Source organism: Rutilus rutilus, assembly GCF_951802725.1.
Source record: "Rutilus rutilus genome assembly, chromosome: 15".
NCBI classification, from domain to species: Eukaryota; Metazoa; Chordata; class Actinopteri; order Cypriniformes; family Leuciscidae; genus Rutilus; species Rutilus rutilus.
In genome coordinates this window covers 9,960,769-9,975,446 of record NC_140220.1, presented here as the reverse complement: position 1 = coordinate 9,975,446, position 14,678 = coordinate 9,960,769, and the positions used below count along the sequence as shown (strand labels likewise).

The 14,678-nt window shown below is 37.2% G+C and overlaps 1 protein-coding gene across 1 annotated transcript in view; it reads left to right on the top strand.

Annotated features, from left to right (window-relative positions):
* galnt14 (UDP-N-acetyl-alpha-D-galactosamine:polypeptide N-acetylgalactosaminyltransferase 14 (GalNAc-T14)) overlaps positions 1–14,678 on the top strand; it is a 46,143-nt gene that overhangs the window by 17,592 nt on the left and 13,873 nt on the right. Inside the window, exons 3-8 of the mRNA XM_084433330.1 lie at positions 1,454–1,552; positions 6,781–6,848; positions 7,520–7,585; positions 10,385–10,506; positions 13,020–13,107; positions 13,389–13,473. Coding sequence (XP_084289456.1) covers positions 1,454–1,552; positions 6,781–6,848; positions 7,520–7,585; positions 10,385–10,506; positions 13,020–13,107; positions 13,389–13,473 — 528 coding nt within the window. The remainder of the gene's footprint in view (positions 1–1,453; positions 1,553–6,780; positions 6,849–7,519; positions 7,586–10,384; positions 10,507–13,019; positions 13,108–13,388; positions 13,474–14,678) is intronic.

Here is a 14,678-nt window from a genome sequence, read left to right as displayed (position 1 = left end):
CGATATGCGATATAATTAACAAATGGTTTCATGAGTCAACTTGCTTGGTTCTCAAGGAAAATAAATGCACACACAGATTAGTGATAATCTGCCTAAAGAAAAAAGTTATTTAGTCAAGAGCAGTGAGTGTTTTTCTCTGTTCCCTTTGTTCTTTGATTAACTTTAGTGACAGATATAATTAGTGGCTACTGTGTACTGTCCCTTTAAGACCAGTCGCTCCTGTCAGAGACGCGGATCTCACACGCGCCTCATTCTCTCACGAGTCACAACTCTTCACGTTCCTCATAAGACTACTCTTATGTTATGAAGATACTCGACAAAAAGACATTTTGGCATAATTGTGTGTGTTATTGTTCGTTCAAGCTCGAAAGAGAACTGTATTCTGGCATGCTGTTTTGTGCGCACGCACGATATTAGCGCGAGTCTTTCTGTGTGTCACAGTCAGGACATTCACAGGCAGCGCGTTCTTTTTTGTCTTATCGCGCATGAATGGTTTAAAAGCATTTGCATGAATAAGAGCGGGATCATGTAACACTAGCCAAAGGATGCCAAAAATTAACAGATGCTGCGTTAATTGCGTTAACAGCGCTAATTTGTTTATTTAATATAAAATCGCAGCATTTTGCGTCATATAATCGCGTAGGCTTGACATCGCGATTGCGATATGATTAATCGTGCAGCACTACTCTCCTCCCATAAATTTTGCATCTGAAAGGGAAACTCCTATGCATATGCAATAAGTTCAGCCGCAAAAATAACCCTGTCCACGTCTTTTCAGTGCAATTTTTTTCACTGTGTGTCCCTGACAGTATTTTTTTTAACGCCAAAAGAGCTTTTGCGCTGGAGTAAGCTGTTAGTAAATCTGGCCATATGCGTTAGGCCTATATATACTTAGCTGGTCATTTTGATCTTTAGTTTTTTTCTTGACACTTTTTACAACCAAAACCTAAAGTCTGCAGGGTAATGGTTGGTGTTTACCGCAAGTCAGAATGTTCATCCTCAAAACAAAGTGCTTTTTTGCTGGCCCACTCCTCCTGCTGTTGGGGTGAAGCGAAAATGCTATTTATTTTTAATCAGATCCTCCATTATTGATGCTCCTGCTCCTCTGGGTTCTGCCTGCTGTCCTTACCATTCTAACCACATGCTCCCTCTTCCTCCACACAATGGGGTGCTGTTGGCCTGTTAACACAGGCAACATCTCTCTTGACCATGGACCCTGTTTTATATTGTCTATCCTTAAATGCTCACTGGTTACTAAACCACCTTAAAAACTGTTGCTTTACGCATCTCAGCAGTTTCTGTTGTTCGCCATATGCTTAAGGGCTGCCTTGACCTCCTTTAAGTTTGATAATTAAGTATGTGTAAATTTAGCAAAGGTTTTGCCACACGTTAAACTGATGCTTAATTAGTACCACAGAGTCTCATTATTTTGACTCCCTCCTGTCTCTCCCAGGTGTACAACACTGCACTATGACCCCGACCTGCCATCCACCACCATAGTGATCACGTTCCACAATGAGGCACGATCTACCCTACTGCGCACAGTTATGAGGTAAGGCTTGGACATTAATCCATCTGTTCCATTCTCATGCGTATTTTTTCTTTTCTTTTTTTTCTTGTGAAAGAAAATGTACCTTTTATCCCCAATTGTGCTACATAAAACTTGGCACTATTATTTCCTTTCCCCTTGTTCAGACAAAATATGCAAATGTGTATCTTTAGGGGTACAACAGCCAGGGTTGCCAGGTCTGCACAACAAAACCAGCCCAATTGCTAATCAAAACTAACCCAATCACGGCCAAAATTAGCCAAATCGCGTTCGGGGGTGGTTCCCCGATAAAACTCACTTTCCGGTGGGTAAAAAAAATTGCTTTAACTCGGGCACTACATAAACAACCCACGGCAACGGTGTAAAAGTAGCCCAATTTCTCTAATAGTATCCAGCTGCAGAACCGTGGACTTGGCAACACTGACAAGAGCTTTTCACTGGGGAAGTACCCTCAAAGGACATCTTTGTATGTTATTTACCACAAAAAGTATTTCTTCACTTCACTTCCAATCCTGACCTTTGTCCTACTGTAGGTTGATGGAGCACTGAGCAAGTCTTACTGTAGCTGTAGGTCAGGGCACATGTCAATATAGCTTCAGTCTAGCTTAGAGTAGGCCACAAGAGACAAGGAGTCTATTTTAATCATCAGTTCCCTAAGCAGTTATTTTATTGGAGTAAAGCTTTGTGCATGTACTTAAGAATATATTAAAACATTATTTTCCAAATCTTCTAATTACCATAAAGCAGACGTATTAATACTGATATCTACTTTGTAGTATTTATACTTTAAATTTTACTTAAAATTTATACTTTTAGGTTTGTAAGTATTTGTTGGACTGCCTTAAATTTATGTTGAGTTAAGGCGAGACACGACAGGCAAAAACATCGTTTTTTTTTTTTACTGGTCAATTTTGAGATTTGTCTTCAATAACATGTCTTCTTTCAGACTTGTGGTGAAAAAAAGTCCGCAATACACATTTAGGTCTTTATTTTATTACACTTTGTCTGTTTGCGTCTGTAGATTTCTCATAAATTCAACAAAAGTTGGCGTTCTTAATCAACATGCTGCTCCGCAATCGCTGCCGGCACCCTTTCATCACATGCACCGTTAGGAAGCTCTCTCTCTCCTGTACAATCCTGTTGGATCCAAATATGGTCATTTCCTTTTTATCAGCAACCAATCGTGAAAGTAAAAGGGCTGAATGCACAATCTCATTGGCTGATGATAAATCTTTAAAGCCCGTTTTCTCAAAATGACTTTTCACTCATACTCCAAGTCCGAAATCTCCACTTCAGTAGCACCTATATACACCAAACTTTCCAGTCTTGTACCTAGTTATATTATGAAGACATTTACAGAGGGATTTATAAATATATTATTCCTAGCCTGATTTATATAACATTTTATTAAAAAAAACATGGCGAAAATCTTTTTTTTAAGGCTATTGACAGTATTTTCTGATTTACAGGATAACAAAAGTAGATATCCATAAATCCCTCTGTAATTTTTTTCCCATCTAATATGTGAACACAATGAAAAAATAATTTTTAACCTGGCTTTATCCAATACTCAGATTTTGTTTTTTAAAATATATGCAAATTAGCGCATATTTAATTAGATATTGCCTAATTTGCATATTTAAACATTAAATTACAGAAAACTTGTAATACATTTTTTTCTCATCTTAATGTAGGTAATCAACTGGGAAAGTTTGATGGTGATATCTGCTAGTTAAAAATTGTACCCTATTCACCTGTAGTGTCTCGCCTTAATAAAAAATGGAAGAAAAAAAAAACATTTTTTCACTAATGAGAAAATAATGAATTTTCATGAAAATAATGTCACAATGCAAACACGTCAACGGATAGGTTTCGTTTTCTTAATGGTCCTAGAAAAATTAGGGTTGAGTATTGTCAAATACCTAGGATATGATTTAACATGAATAAAAAAATATTGATTCAAGCACCTGCAGTATCAATGCAATAGATGCATTTTCTGTATGCTAACTATAATATGAAAATTAATATATAGTTTATCGGTAAGACTTCACAATAAGGTAGTTAATTTAATTCATTATTGTGCATTAACTAATATTAACAAAAACAACTTTTGATTTTAATAAAGTAGCCTATTAGTAAATGTTGAAATTAACATTAACAAAGATTAATAAATGCTGTGTAGAAGTGCAGTTTATCATTAGTTCATGTTTACTAATGTAGTTAACTAATGCTAAGTAATGAAACCTTATTGTAAAGTGTTACCAATTTATATGTTTTTGGGGTTGAAATATGACTGCATTAGCAGTATCCAGGTGCAGTTTTGCTCTTGAGGCTGCGGTGAAGCGATGTGATGTGAGGTGTTTTGCCCTCGAGTGTGTGGAATCTAAACTACTCTCATCACACATTAGTCATGGCAGCTCTTGTACACAACAGAAATGACTTCCGCCTTGCTTTAACCCACAACCTTTGTTAAAGTTACCAACCATTCAACAATATATTTGACAATAATGTCAAAATATGCTTTTGACTGACTCAATTTGCTAGACACCTTGTTGTCAAAGCTGTATTAAACCTTATCTTTCAATGACCTATTCCGTATGTGTGGAATCTCTCACTCTCATGCACATGAACACTCAAACATCCCTTCACTTGAATGCTCTCATAAACTAAACATTCACACAGAGTGGGTTTGAAGTTTAGGCCCCAGGCAATTTTTGATGGGTGTTGTTGATGACAGAGGTTATTACTACAGGGGAGTCCTAAGAGGTGGAAGAGAACTTTCTGGAGCATTTCTTGGTTTCCTCTGACTGTCCTTGCGGCTACTTATCAGGCAAAGGAGAGAGAGCGAGAGAGATGTGAGAGGAGGTATGCGGAGAGGCTGTTTGTTTTTCTTCACCCCTCAGGTATAGTGAGGTCAGAACAGACCTTGGCGACATCTACAGAACACAGGCGCTATTTCCTCCTGTCTCAAGATGAGCAATTCGTACTGTAGACTCAAAAAAGCAGTTCAGGAAATAAATAAGAAGGGACATGAATTTATTTGCCAGAATGTCCTTAAAAACATTTTAACATTCCTGTCAGTGTGATGGATGACAAGCAGCTATGTTGCATTATTTGCATCTGAAAGCAGCACACAGTTTATGCTAACTAAAAAAAATTTGGGACCAAAAATTATTCAGACACTTTGACCTGGCCATGTTTTTTCTTTAATTGCTAATGTGACCTTTTTACACCACAGTCTGAACTAAATTAAGCATTGCTTGGTAATTGGTTGTCCTAAATTGGTGTTATCTAATTGTGTACTTAAATTTAACAGCTGACAGCTATTCAACCTAATTCATTTGTGAGACAGTCTAACCAAAGGGAGTCTACCCAAAGTCTAACTAGATGGCCAAAACCATATATAAATTGGTGGAATAATTATTTATTCAGATTATTAAAAAAAAAAGTATCATATAGTTAGTTCTTTTAAAATCATTCAGTTATACATAGCAGGATACAATGTCTTTCAATATGGCAATACATTACATCGGTCATATCATATTTTTATGGCAGTAAATAATGTTTTTTGCATACATTTAGAAAAGTCTTTTATATTAGTGAGTTCAAGAAAAATGTGAATCCTCATAACTGCTTTAAAGTAGAAAATGACTTTTTTGTCAATGTGTTTTACCAAATGCTGCACAATTTAGAGCCACATTGACTGGTCCAGTTGTCTGACCCTGTTTTATAGTTCGGATTGGTTTCAAAGCCTCGGTTGGGCGTCATAGCCAATGCTATACCCTGCTCCTACAAAGCCACCTACGAAACTAAAAATCAATAGACTGACATTCACTCCCACAGTCAGTACAGCAGTGATAGGAAACAGCAGCAGAAATTGGTGTTGAAAGTGCTTTGATTTTTAATTAGTCTTTAAGCAGGTGTAAAATGATAGGAGGGACAGTATTCCACTTCAATCAAAACAAATCAGCGAGCAAAGTTACTGCCACTTGAAAGTAAAAAAAAAAAATCAATGAAAAGCAGTTAAATCCATGTAGTATGTGTTGGCAAAATGGGGGGTGCGACTGAAATGTGACGATCTTAAAGCTCTGTAGAGATTCCAAGTGAATTTGAATTGTGCATGTGTTTACTTGTGTATGTTAGCGTTTGTATCTGTGCGCATGTTCAGTACAGGGAGTGCTGAGATGAATGTGTCTCACTGACTCAGACATGTGGAAACATACCCGTGAGGTGAGCGTGAGTGCAATGCAATCAGTCACCTAGCGTGAGGACAAAGAAAAGAGGTTTAGAAGAGGTCTGTGCTCTTCAACTGCACAGCACTGCATATACACATCACCCTAGCATCTCCTCCATACCTGGCAACATAACTGTTTATCTATTTCTGGCGAAATGGCTGCAACTGGTCTGAAACAACTGCACATTTTTTGTAGTATTATATAACATTATTTCTGAAGATATATAGTCAATCTAATAGTAAAACAAATTACTTATTAATAGTTCAATTTTGGTATACCTAATAAGGCTTTCTCTTCAGAAATGGATCTCATATGTTAAACTGGATATGAAGTGTCAGCCATAAAGAACTCAGCAGTAAGTTATGGTGTATGTTTTGAAATGAAATTAAAGTACTTCTGCTGTATATATTCTTTTTTTACCTTGCAAATTGTCCGATTTTTTAGAACTTTCTGTATGCGAATAAACTTGCCATTGTTATTACAGTTTCTTACAGTATTACTACAGTATTTTAAATACAAATCTGTGTAGTTTTTTTAGTATTATTTACATACTATTATAGTATTTATTGATATTTTGAATCAGCTTTTTTTTTTTTATTATTCAGTTTTCAAGTTTTTGTAATTTTGTTATATGCTTTTTGTCTTTTTTTTTTTTTATTAATAAAATATTTCCATTTAGCTTAAATGTATTATTATTTCTGTTTTTAGTCATTTTAGTACTTTACTTTAAACTTGATTTCAGTTACAATAGTAGGCATGGCAACATTTCTTATAGTCGTTTAAGTTGTTCATCTAATATTTATATTTAATTTTATTTCAGCTATATTTCAATTGCTGAAAACAAAAAACAAAAAACAAAAAAAGGTTTTAGTTAATAATAACAGCACTCATATAGACCTCAAGAAAGATTCATTTTATAGCCTACAGCCTAAAGAGATTTGTATTACAGTTTTGCTGTACAGCAATTCAGACCGTTTTAATTCTGTTTCTCTTCAGTGTGTTGAATCGGACTCCTGTGCATCTGATTCATGAGATCATACTGGTGGACGACTTTAGCGAAGATCGTGAGTACCAGCACTGTGTATTACAGCATTTTTCAAATTATATATGTTAGAAATAAAGTACAAAATTAATATTCTAATGTCATGACTGCACTCTTTAGTTACATTAATATATTTGATTAATATTTTAAATAAATAAGTACATTTACAGTCAAACCAAAAATTATTCAGACACCAGATATCATTTTTGATATTTTTTTACTAGTGGGTGCAGGACACTATGGTTAATTAATGTAAGTGAAGATAGCAAAATAAAGTAAACTGTGACATAGTATACCCCAAAATTCTTCATAGAGTGGACTACCAGTAACATTTATTTGACCTGACCATGTTTTGCTTAAGTGTTTTTTCTTTAATTGCTAATGTGACCTTTTTACACCACAGTCTGAACAAAATTAAGCATTGCTTGGTAATTGGTTGTCCTAAATTGGTGTTATCTAATTGTGTACTTAAATTTAACAGCTGACAGCTATTCAACCTAATTCATTTGTGAGACAGTCTAACAGAAGGATGGCCAAAACCAGTGAAATATCAACTGATTTGATAACTCTAAGTTCTTGTCATATTTTATTACCATTTTCTAAACTATAGCGAATTAACTGTGATAATGTGAGAAATGTTGAAGGTGTCTGAATAAATTTTGGTTTGACTGTATATCTATCTGTTCTTTTCAGCAAATGACTGCCTTCTTCTCACCAAGTTGCCCAAAGTAAAGTGTTTTCGCAATAAACGCAGAGAAGGTAGGCCTCTGATGACGTCTCTGTCACTTGCCCTTTCCCTATGAATTATGTGGTGTCTGTCAGGAGTTAATAAGCATCCATCATCCATCCTGTTCATAGTACAGCTCTCCGTTGTTTGCCCAGCTAGGCAACCCCTGTGCCATCAATAACCCATAGATAATTTTCAAAAATCCTCAGCCATGTGCTGAATGGCATAGCAGGCTCACTGGGGCAAGGCAGGAAAAAACTTGGGAAAGGCACGTTGCAACTGCCATTTACGTGACCAATGATGGCGAAAAAAAGTGCCTAAACCTTGTCGCCAATCAGGAGTTAATAAGTAATGAGGCACATGAGACAGGAGTTCAACTGAACTTCATCAATCTTGTATACTCATTCACTTCCGTTCTCCCCCAACTTACGTCATTACACAACAGTTTAGACTTCCTTTTCAAAATAATTTTATGCACGAACACAACAAATTAAATAATTCATTTTGGTCTGGCAACAATGCCTGTTTGTAATACCATCCAGATTCTAAAAGCAGCTGTTTGATTTTCGCCCGTGTGCTGGCGAGTGTTTTTAACAGCAGGTGGTGCGTTACTGGGAGGGTGACTGTGAACAGACTGTGAAGAAGATTACTGCACATTGACTGAAGCTCTGGTCTGTGTTTCACACTTCCTTACATGTACCGGTTGCACAGGTGGAAAACAGAGCATACAGTTCCCCCGCCACGCACTTGTGCTGTCATCCGTATCTTTCCATTCAGATGAACAGATATATTGAGTCTAGAGGGTGATGGAACATGGATTAGTTGGCAAGCAGCTCGCATAGACAGATTTAAACTCTTGATTAAAAAAAATAAACATTTAAAAGTCCATTTGTAAGCAGAGCATTTCGATGTGCATCTAACTGAAAACATTGGTCTTAAACTATTATAGCAAATATTGATTTTGCCACTGCTGTTCAGCCTGTGGCAGATTTTATGTCGACCGTTGTTCGGAATGGCTGTCCAAGCCCTTAGAGATTGACTTTGGTTAAAATGCCAACTTAATGTTTAATGAAATCCTATTAGCACGGTTTAACAACATTATGGATGTTGAAAGGTTAAGTCATCTTTATGGCTGGTTACCTTTTTGGTAAATTAAGCAGGTCAAGCTTTACATAAATGTCCATGTCCAATTTGGATTTAAATTTCTCATTTAGTTTATTAGCACTATGCTTTTAATGTCACTGGGCCAAAATGCATTCAGACGTTAATAACTGGATTTTCATACTCTCTGACAGTAATATGAGTAGGGCCTCCTTGGGCAAAACTCGCTGCCACAATGCAAAGGTGTTATGGATGATTGCAGGGTGCTGGTTGATAAGGTGTTCTCAGCAGTGGTATTTTAGTATTATTTATATACTATTATTGTATTTATTCATATTTTTAATTCGTTTTTTCATTATTTTTATTTTCAGTTTACATTTTAATTTCAGTTTTAAATTTTAATTGTTTTATTATTTGCTTTTGTCATTCTATGTAGCTCTAATTTATTTCAGTTTTAGCTTTAATATTTTTCATGCTTTAACTTAAACTTGTTTATTTCAGTTAGTTGCCAAGGCAAAATTTCTATGATTGAACAATTTTTTATAGTTTTAGTTAACAATAACAACTCTGGTTCTGATTGGTTGCTTAGCGGTCAAAGGTCCCCCAAGTTGCTATGATATTCTTCTCCATAGATAAGGCTTGATTCCCTCCGGTTTATTTTCTAATTTCATCTTCTGCCAGGCAAAGTCCAATCCCTAAGAAAAGTAATAGTGCAGCTCTTCTAAATAAGATGCAAATAAGCTAATCAGTCGCGTCCCTAGCTAGGTATGCACAAAAGTTTAATACCAGGGCTTTGAAGTTCCCTAAACCAAAGTAAGAGCTAAGAGTAAGAGTAATGATAATATTAATAAGAATAATAATGTAACATTCACTCATCACTGTCACCTAAAACTTGAAGAAAGAAACAATGCAAAGTTCTTATTAGTAATGATAATCCACTTGCTGCCCCCTCCCTGTTTATTCCAGCGCTCCGAGGTTCCATTACACACTGTCACACATTGTCGCTTAGACAGCATTGATTAATGCATAAAACCCCTGTGCAGCCAACTCTGTACAAGAGAAAATTGTTAAAAGGTTTAAGGCATTTAAACCCCATTGTCGTCCTGGAGCTACAAACAGGGTGTGCGGTTCTGCTATGTTAACTCTATTAGCTGTAGGTGAATGTAATCACTGCCGTTCACTCACTTTCTCTCTCTCTTTCATTGTCTGTCTTTCTCACTCTTTCTTTCCTTCTCCATCTGCCCAGCGCATACACAGAGGGGCCACACTGGCCCAATATGCATGCACACACAAACACAGCCTGCTCTCAACAACTCTGTAGAGGGTGCGCTCACCCATCTGGAAAATACAGCCTTATTGAGGATGAAATGGGATTTTTAATTGGCTGAAGTTGCCATGCAGCGTGAAACTTTGCACGAGTCTTGCACGTTTACAATTATTATGCATCCTCAGTCAGGCTCTACCGATTTAACAGCCTTGCCTTCATGGAAAAGCTTCTTGCTCTGATTCGATAATAACCATAAGGCTTTAATTGTCCCTTCAACTAATCAGATTTAAATGGCTCTTCTCATATCTTTTTCTGTGAATGAAATTGTTGAGATGAGAGTATTTGTCAGTTTAACCGGCTTCTCAACAGATGTAATGTGTTGCTCGACTTCTCCATTGCCCCCGATCACCCCCTCTCTCTCTCTCTCTCTGTGTGTGTGTGTGTGTGTGTGTTTGTTTCACAGGACTGATCCGGTCCAGGGTTCGAGGGGCGGATGCTGCGGGAGCTGGGATCCTGACCTTTTTGGACAGTCACTGTGAGGTCAACAAAGATTGGCTGCCTCCACTGCTGCAGAGGGTCAAAGAGGTACAATTTTACACTCATTCTTATTGTGGCCGTGAGTATTTTTGCCTGGCTTCTGTGGTATTGTCTCTTTTTTCAGTTCATTTTCAATGGGAGAGAGTCAGCAGGCAGAATGGAAGAGGCACTGAATGCAGCACTGCTTGCCAAGCACATGCACAGGAATCCTGCCGCTTTGTTCTGTCTGACTGTTAGCAGCACTGTCATCTGACATATGTCATTTGGCATATTTTAGCAGCAAAAATCACAAATATTTTGAAGAAAATCTATATATCAGTCCCTCCAGGATTTCATGATTTTTTTTGTGTGATTTTTGCGATCAAATTGACTGATTTTGTGGTGGTAATTTCCAGAAATGTGTGATTTTTTTTTTTTTTTTTTTTTTTTTTTTATAATTAGGACTTCACATTTACCATAATAGTGTTATGTCAGATGCACAATAGTCATACATGACACAAATCACAAACATAAAGCTTGTTTATTTTGGTCTAATCAAATTCTCATCAAATTAACTTTTAAAATTTTTCTACCTGACCTATGTAAATATTAGCAGCAGGTGTAGTAATTTATACTGTGTGTAAATCCTGAGTTGAGGGGTCCTGAGCTGCAGTAGGCAACCAGTTACTTATAGTGCAGCGTTTTGCATGGCGTCCCCGCTGCGTATAGCTACGCAATACGAAGTGACCGTTCGAAAGGGAACTACTCGGTTACTATCGTAACCTCAGTTTCCTGAGAATAGGGAACGAGTATTGTGTAGCCGGCCGCACTATTGTAACCTGGCAAGTTGTCGTTGTCGCTTCAGTCGTTAAACCTGCTATAATGCCGTTTTTCGGGGACTAATATAGGCTAAGGCCACGCCCCCTTGGCGGGCTCTGAGCTAGCATTACGCCATTACACGTCAGAGCCCGCCAAGGGGGCGTGGCCGCGCCATTGGATGTGCAGTTGCCGCAGCACAGCCAATGAGTGAGCCAGACACTCACTGTGCTAGCTGTGCTGTGCAGCTGCAAAATGCGTTTTACACAAGCGGCAACCTCCCCGTCTCTCTCTTGAAACCAACACGGAAGTGAGTTAAACTGCAATTCGTTGACTGGCCGCTTGAGGCTGGTGTCAAAAGTGAGTCAAATCTGTATCTCCCCCATGTTAAAATGCCAAATTTTACAGCAGAAAAAAACGTGTTTACAGGCTGGTGTCTGTATGTGGCTTTGGTCTATACAGCTAATTTTGCCCTTCGTGACAACTGTGAGGGGGGTGAATTTTTTTATAACTCATCCGTTTAAAATTTCTGCATAATTAAGGGTGTCCACTTTTGAGTGACAGGTGGATTCCCGCTGCTGTGGTCATTAGTCATCATTAGCCGTTTGTCTGCTGTCTGTTAGCCGTCACGTTACCTCAGCTCATTGCCTGACTGTAAAAATAAATCAATCCGGGAGTGACGCGCTGCCAAGATGGCGACGGTCGGCCACGCCCACTTTACGCTTCAAAAGCGGTCTTCAGAAACGTACGGTTGACGTCACGGACACTACGTCCATATTTTTTTACAGTCTATGGTTTTACATTATAGGCTTAAGTAAATCGAGGAAAAGGAGTTTCTCCTTTTCCCGCAACATCTGCATCCACGTAAAAATGCATTGAAACTTTAATTAAACTAGAGATATTTCAATTGGGTGATTATGATTTAATGTTTTGTGAGGTCTTTTTCATTTTTGTGATTATTTTGCGGTTAAATTAGGAATTATGCAGGATCGCAAAAAAATGCGACATTTTGTTGATTTTGCGTTGTATTCAGCGATCACGGAATCGCGAAAAAATTGAGGGACTGATATATAAACTTTTATTTGAAATATCTTAGTAGTGCACAACATTAAACGGCACACAGTTTGTTTTTTCACATCAATACAATTCTTTTCATGACAAAAAAATGGTGATTTTATTCACAACCAATCGGCATTTAGCTTTTATTGGCACAAAAAACAACACAGAGGATAATTGTTAATTTCTCTGAGCACTATGACACATTTTATGGAGAAATAAATGTCGTTTAGTTATGTTTGATCACAGCCAAAGCTTGTCGTCTATTGTGTGGTGTGATAAATACCCTTTAACCTGTAATTCAAGTGTGAACTCAGAACTCATATGTTAACTCAGAAGTGACGAGATTTTCTTACCTAGAACAAAATGAATAAAATCACATTTTTCAAAATGCATTTCATTAGCAGTTTGAAGTAGTTTGAAAGCCTTTAGTGCTGACAAATCTCAAGTATTCTTTTCTTTCAGCTGGACTATTTTGTGAGGCATGAGAGGGTTGAGCGATGAGGTCAGAGCGTCTGGTGTAATGATGTTGGATGAGTGTGTGTGCACATTCACTCACTCTTAGTAACACAGATAATCCCAGCTCTCGCTGATTTTCCACCTCCTTTGTTGTGAAATGAAGCTGAACAGACAGAGAGTCGAGCCATCCACATACCCTTTCAAGTCTCTTGTGCTCTTTTGTCTCAATTTGTAATATTTTCATTTTTCAGGACCCGACCTGTGTCGCAAGTCCTGTGATTGACATCATTAATATGGACACGTTTGCCTATGTCGCCGCTTCCTCAGACTTGCGAGGAGGTAAAAACTGCAATTATAATCCTCCATTCAATGTCCCAGCCCTGACATCAAGGGGCGTCGGTCTTACTCCCCAATCAGCGGTGTCACCCAGAAACAAATCTAACAATTATCCATGATGAAAGCCCTGGCCTATCATCAGCAGTACACTTTAATCATCACCGCCACTACGGTGTACTGTATAATTATGACTCATAAAAATGTAAGTTACAAGAAATTAGAGCAAAAAGATCTTTATTGATCTCTCTGTCTTTCTCCTGTCTCTCCCTCCATCTCTGCCGCAGGCTTCGACTGGAGTTTGCATTTTAAATGGGAGCAACTATCAGCTGAAAAGCGAGCCACGAGAGCTGACCCTACAGAGCCCATTAAGTAGGTGAAGAGAAGCAAAGGGGATTTAAAAAACAACAACAACAAAACATTCTACTAAATGAGGACAGAGGTTTGGTCTAACATCTATTGGGCTTCATGTTTAGCTTCTTGTTTTTTTATTTGTTTGCTGTAAGTTCAAATTACTTTCCGAAAAAGCGTTTAAAAGGTTTAAAAACAACTTGAAATGGCATTCACATTTAATGAATGAGTGAAATTTTTTCTGTTTAAGTGAAACAGAATTTTCAGTTGGAAATTAGCGGTTAGGGTTAGCGGTTTTTTAAGTATTAAACTAGCACAATGGTTCTCAACTAGGAGGCCAGGGGACACTAGGGGTCCTCAGCAAGCTTCCAAGAGGGCCACAGGATGATTTAAAATGATTTAAATTAATACATTATCATTTTATATTAAAATAATCTAACTTTAATCAAAAAATTTACTTTAATCTAAAAACATTAAAAGAAGGATGGAACCCATATCTCACATCTAGGGTCCAGAATGTCATAGAGATTCTTTTCACTTGGGCCAACAAACAATTACCTGCAAAGCAACATGCTTAAATCACTCACACCATCTTAGAAACTGTATAGCAATGCCCTGAAAATTTTTTTGAATCATCTATTTTGAGATTTACTGTATGTTTGATTAGAATTATTTTGTATTATATCAAACTTTTATGAAGTGAATAATTTCAATCTCAGTTTGATGTACGGATAAGTTTCATTTTGATTATAATTGATGATTCGTTTTTTGTGATTGGTGAGAATTGGCATGGTCTCAAAACACGAGAAGAATGGAGCCTCTTTTACACTCATATCATGGGGGCGAGTTTTATATGGGAAAGCATAATTTGCATTTTCTTCAGAAAATGTAAAAATAAGTTGGTTAATATTATTTTCCTCCCTTGTGTGGCCTTGGTAGCAAAAAACAACAAAAAACCACCAAAGTTATTTCAGATGTTGAAAAATGTACTACATTTTAAATAAAACAAACATTCAAAAATTCTTCAGAATAACATGCTGAAAATCATCCCTAGTTAGAGCAGGGGCATTTATCAGGAACGTATGTAGTATTTTAATTTCATGTCTTTGAAGGGAGAAAAGGGCGTTTGAAGCATTGATTTCCACTGAGAAGTTCAGTCTGGTTGATCATTAAGAACTGAGCAATTATATCATAATTAAAATATTGAGTTGTTATAAAATGATGTA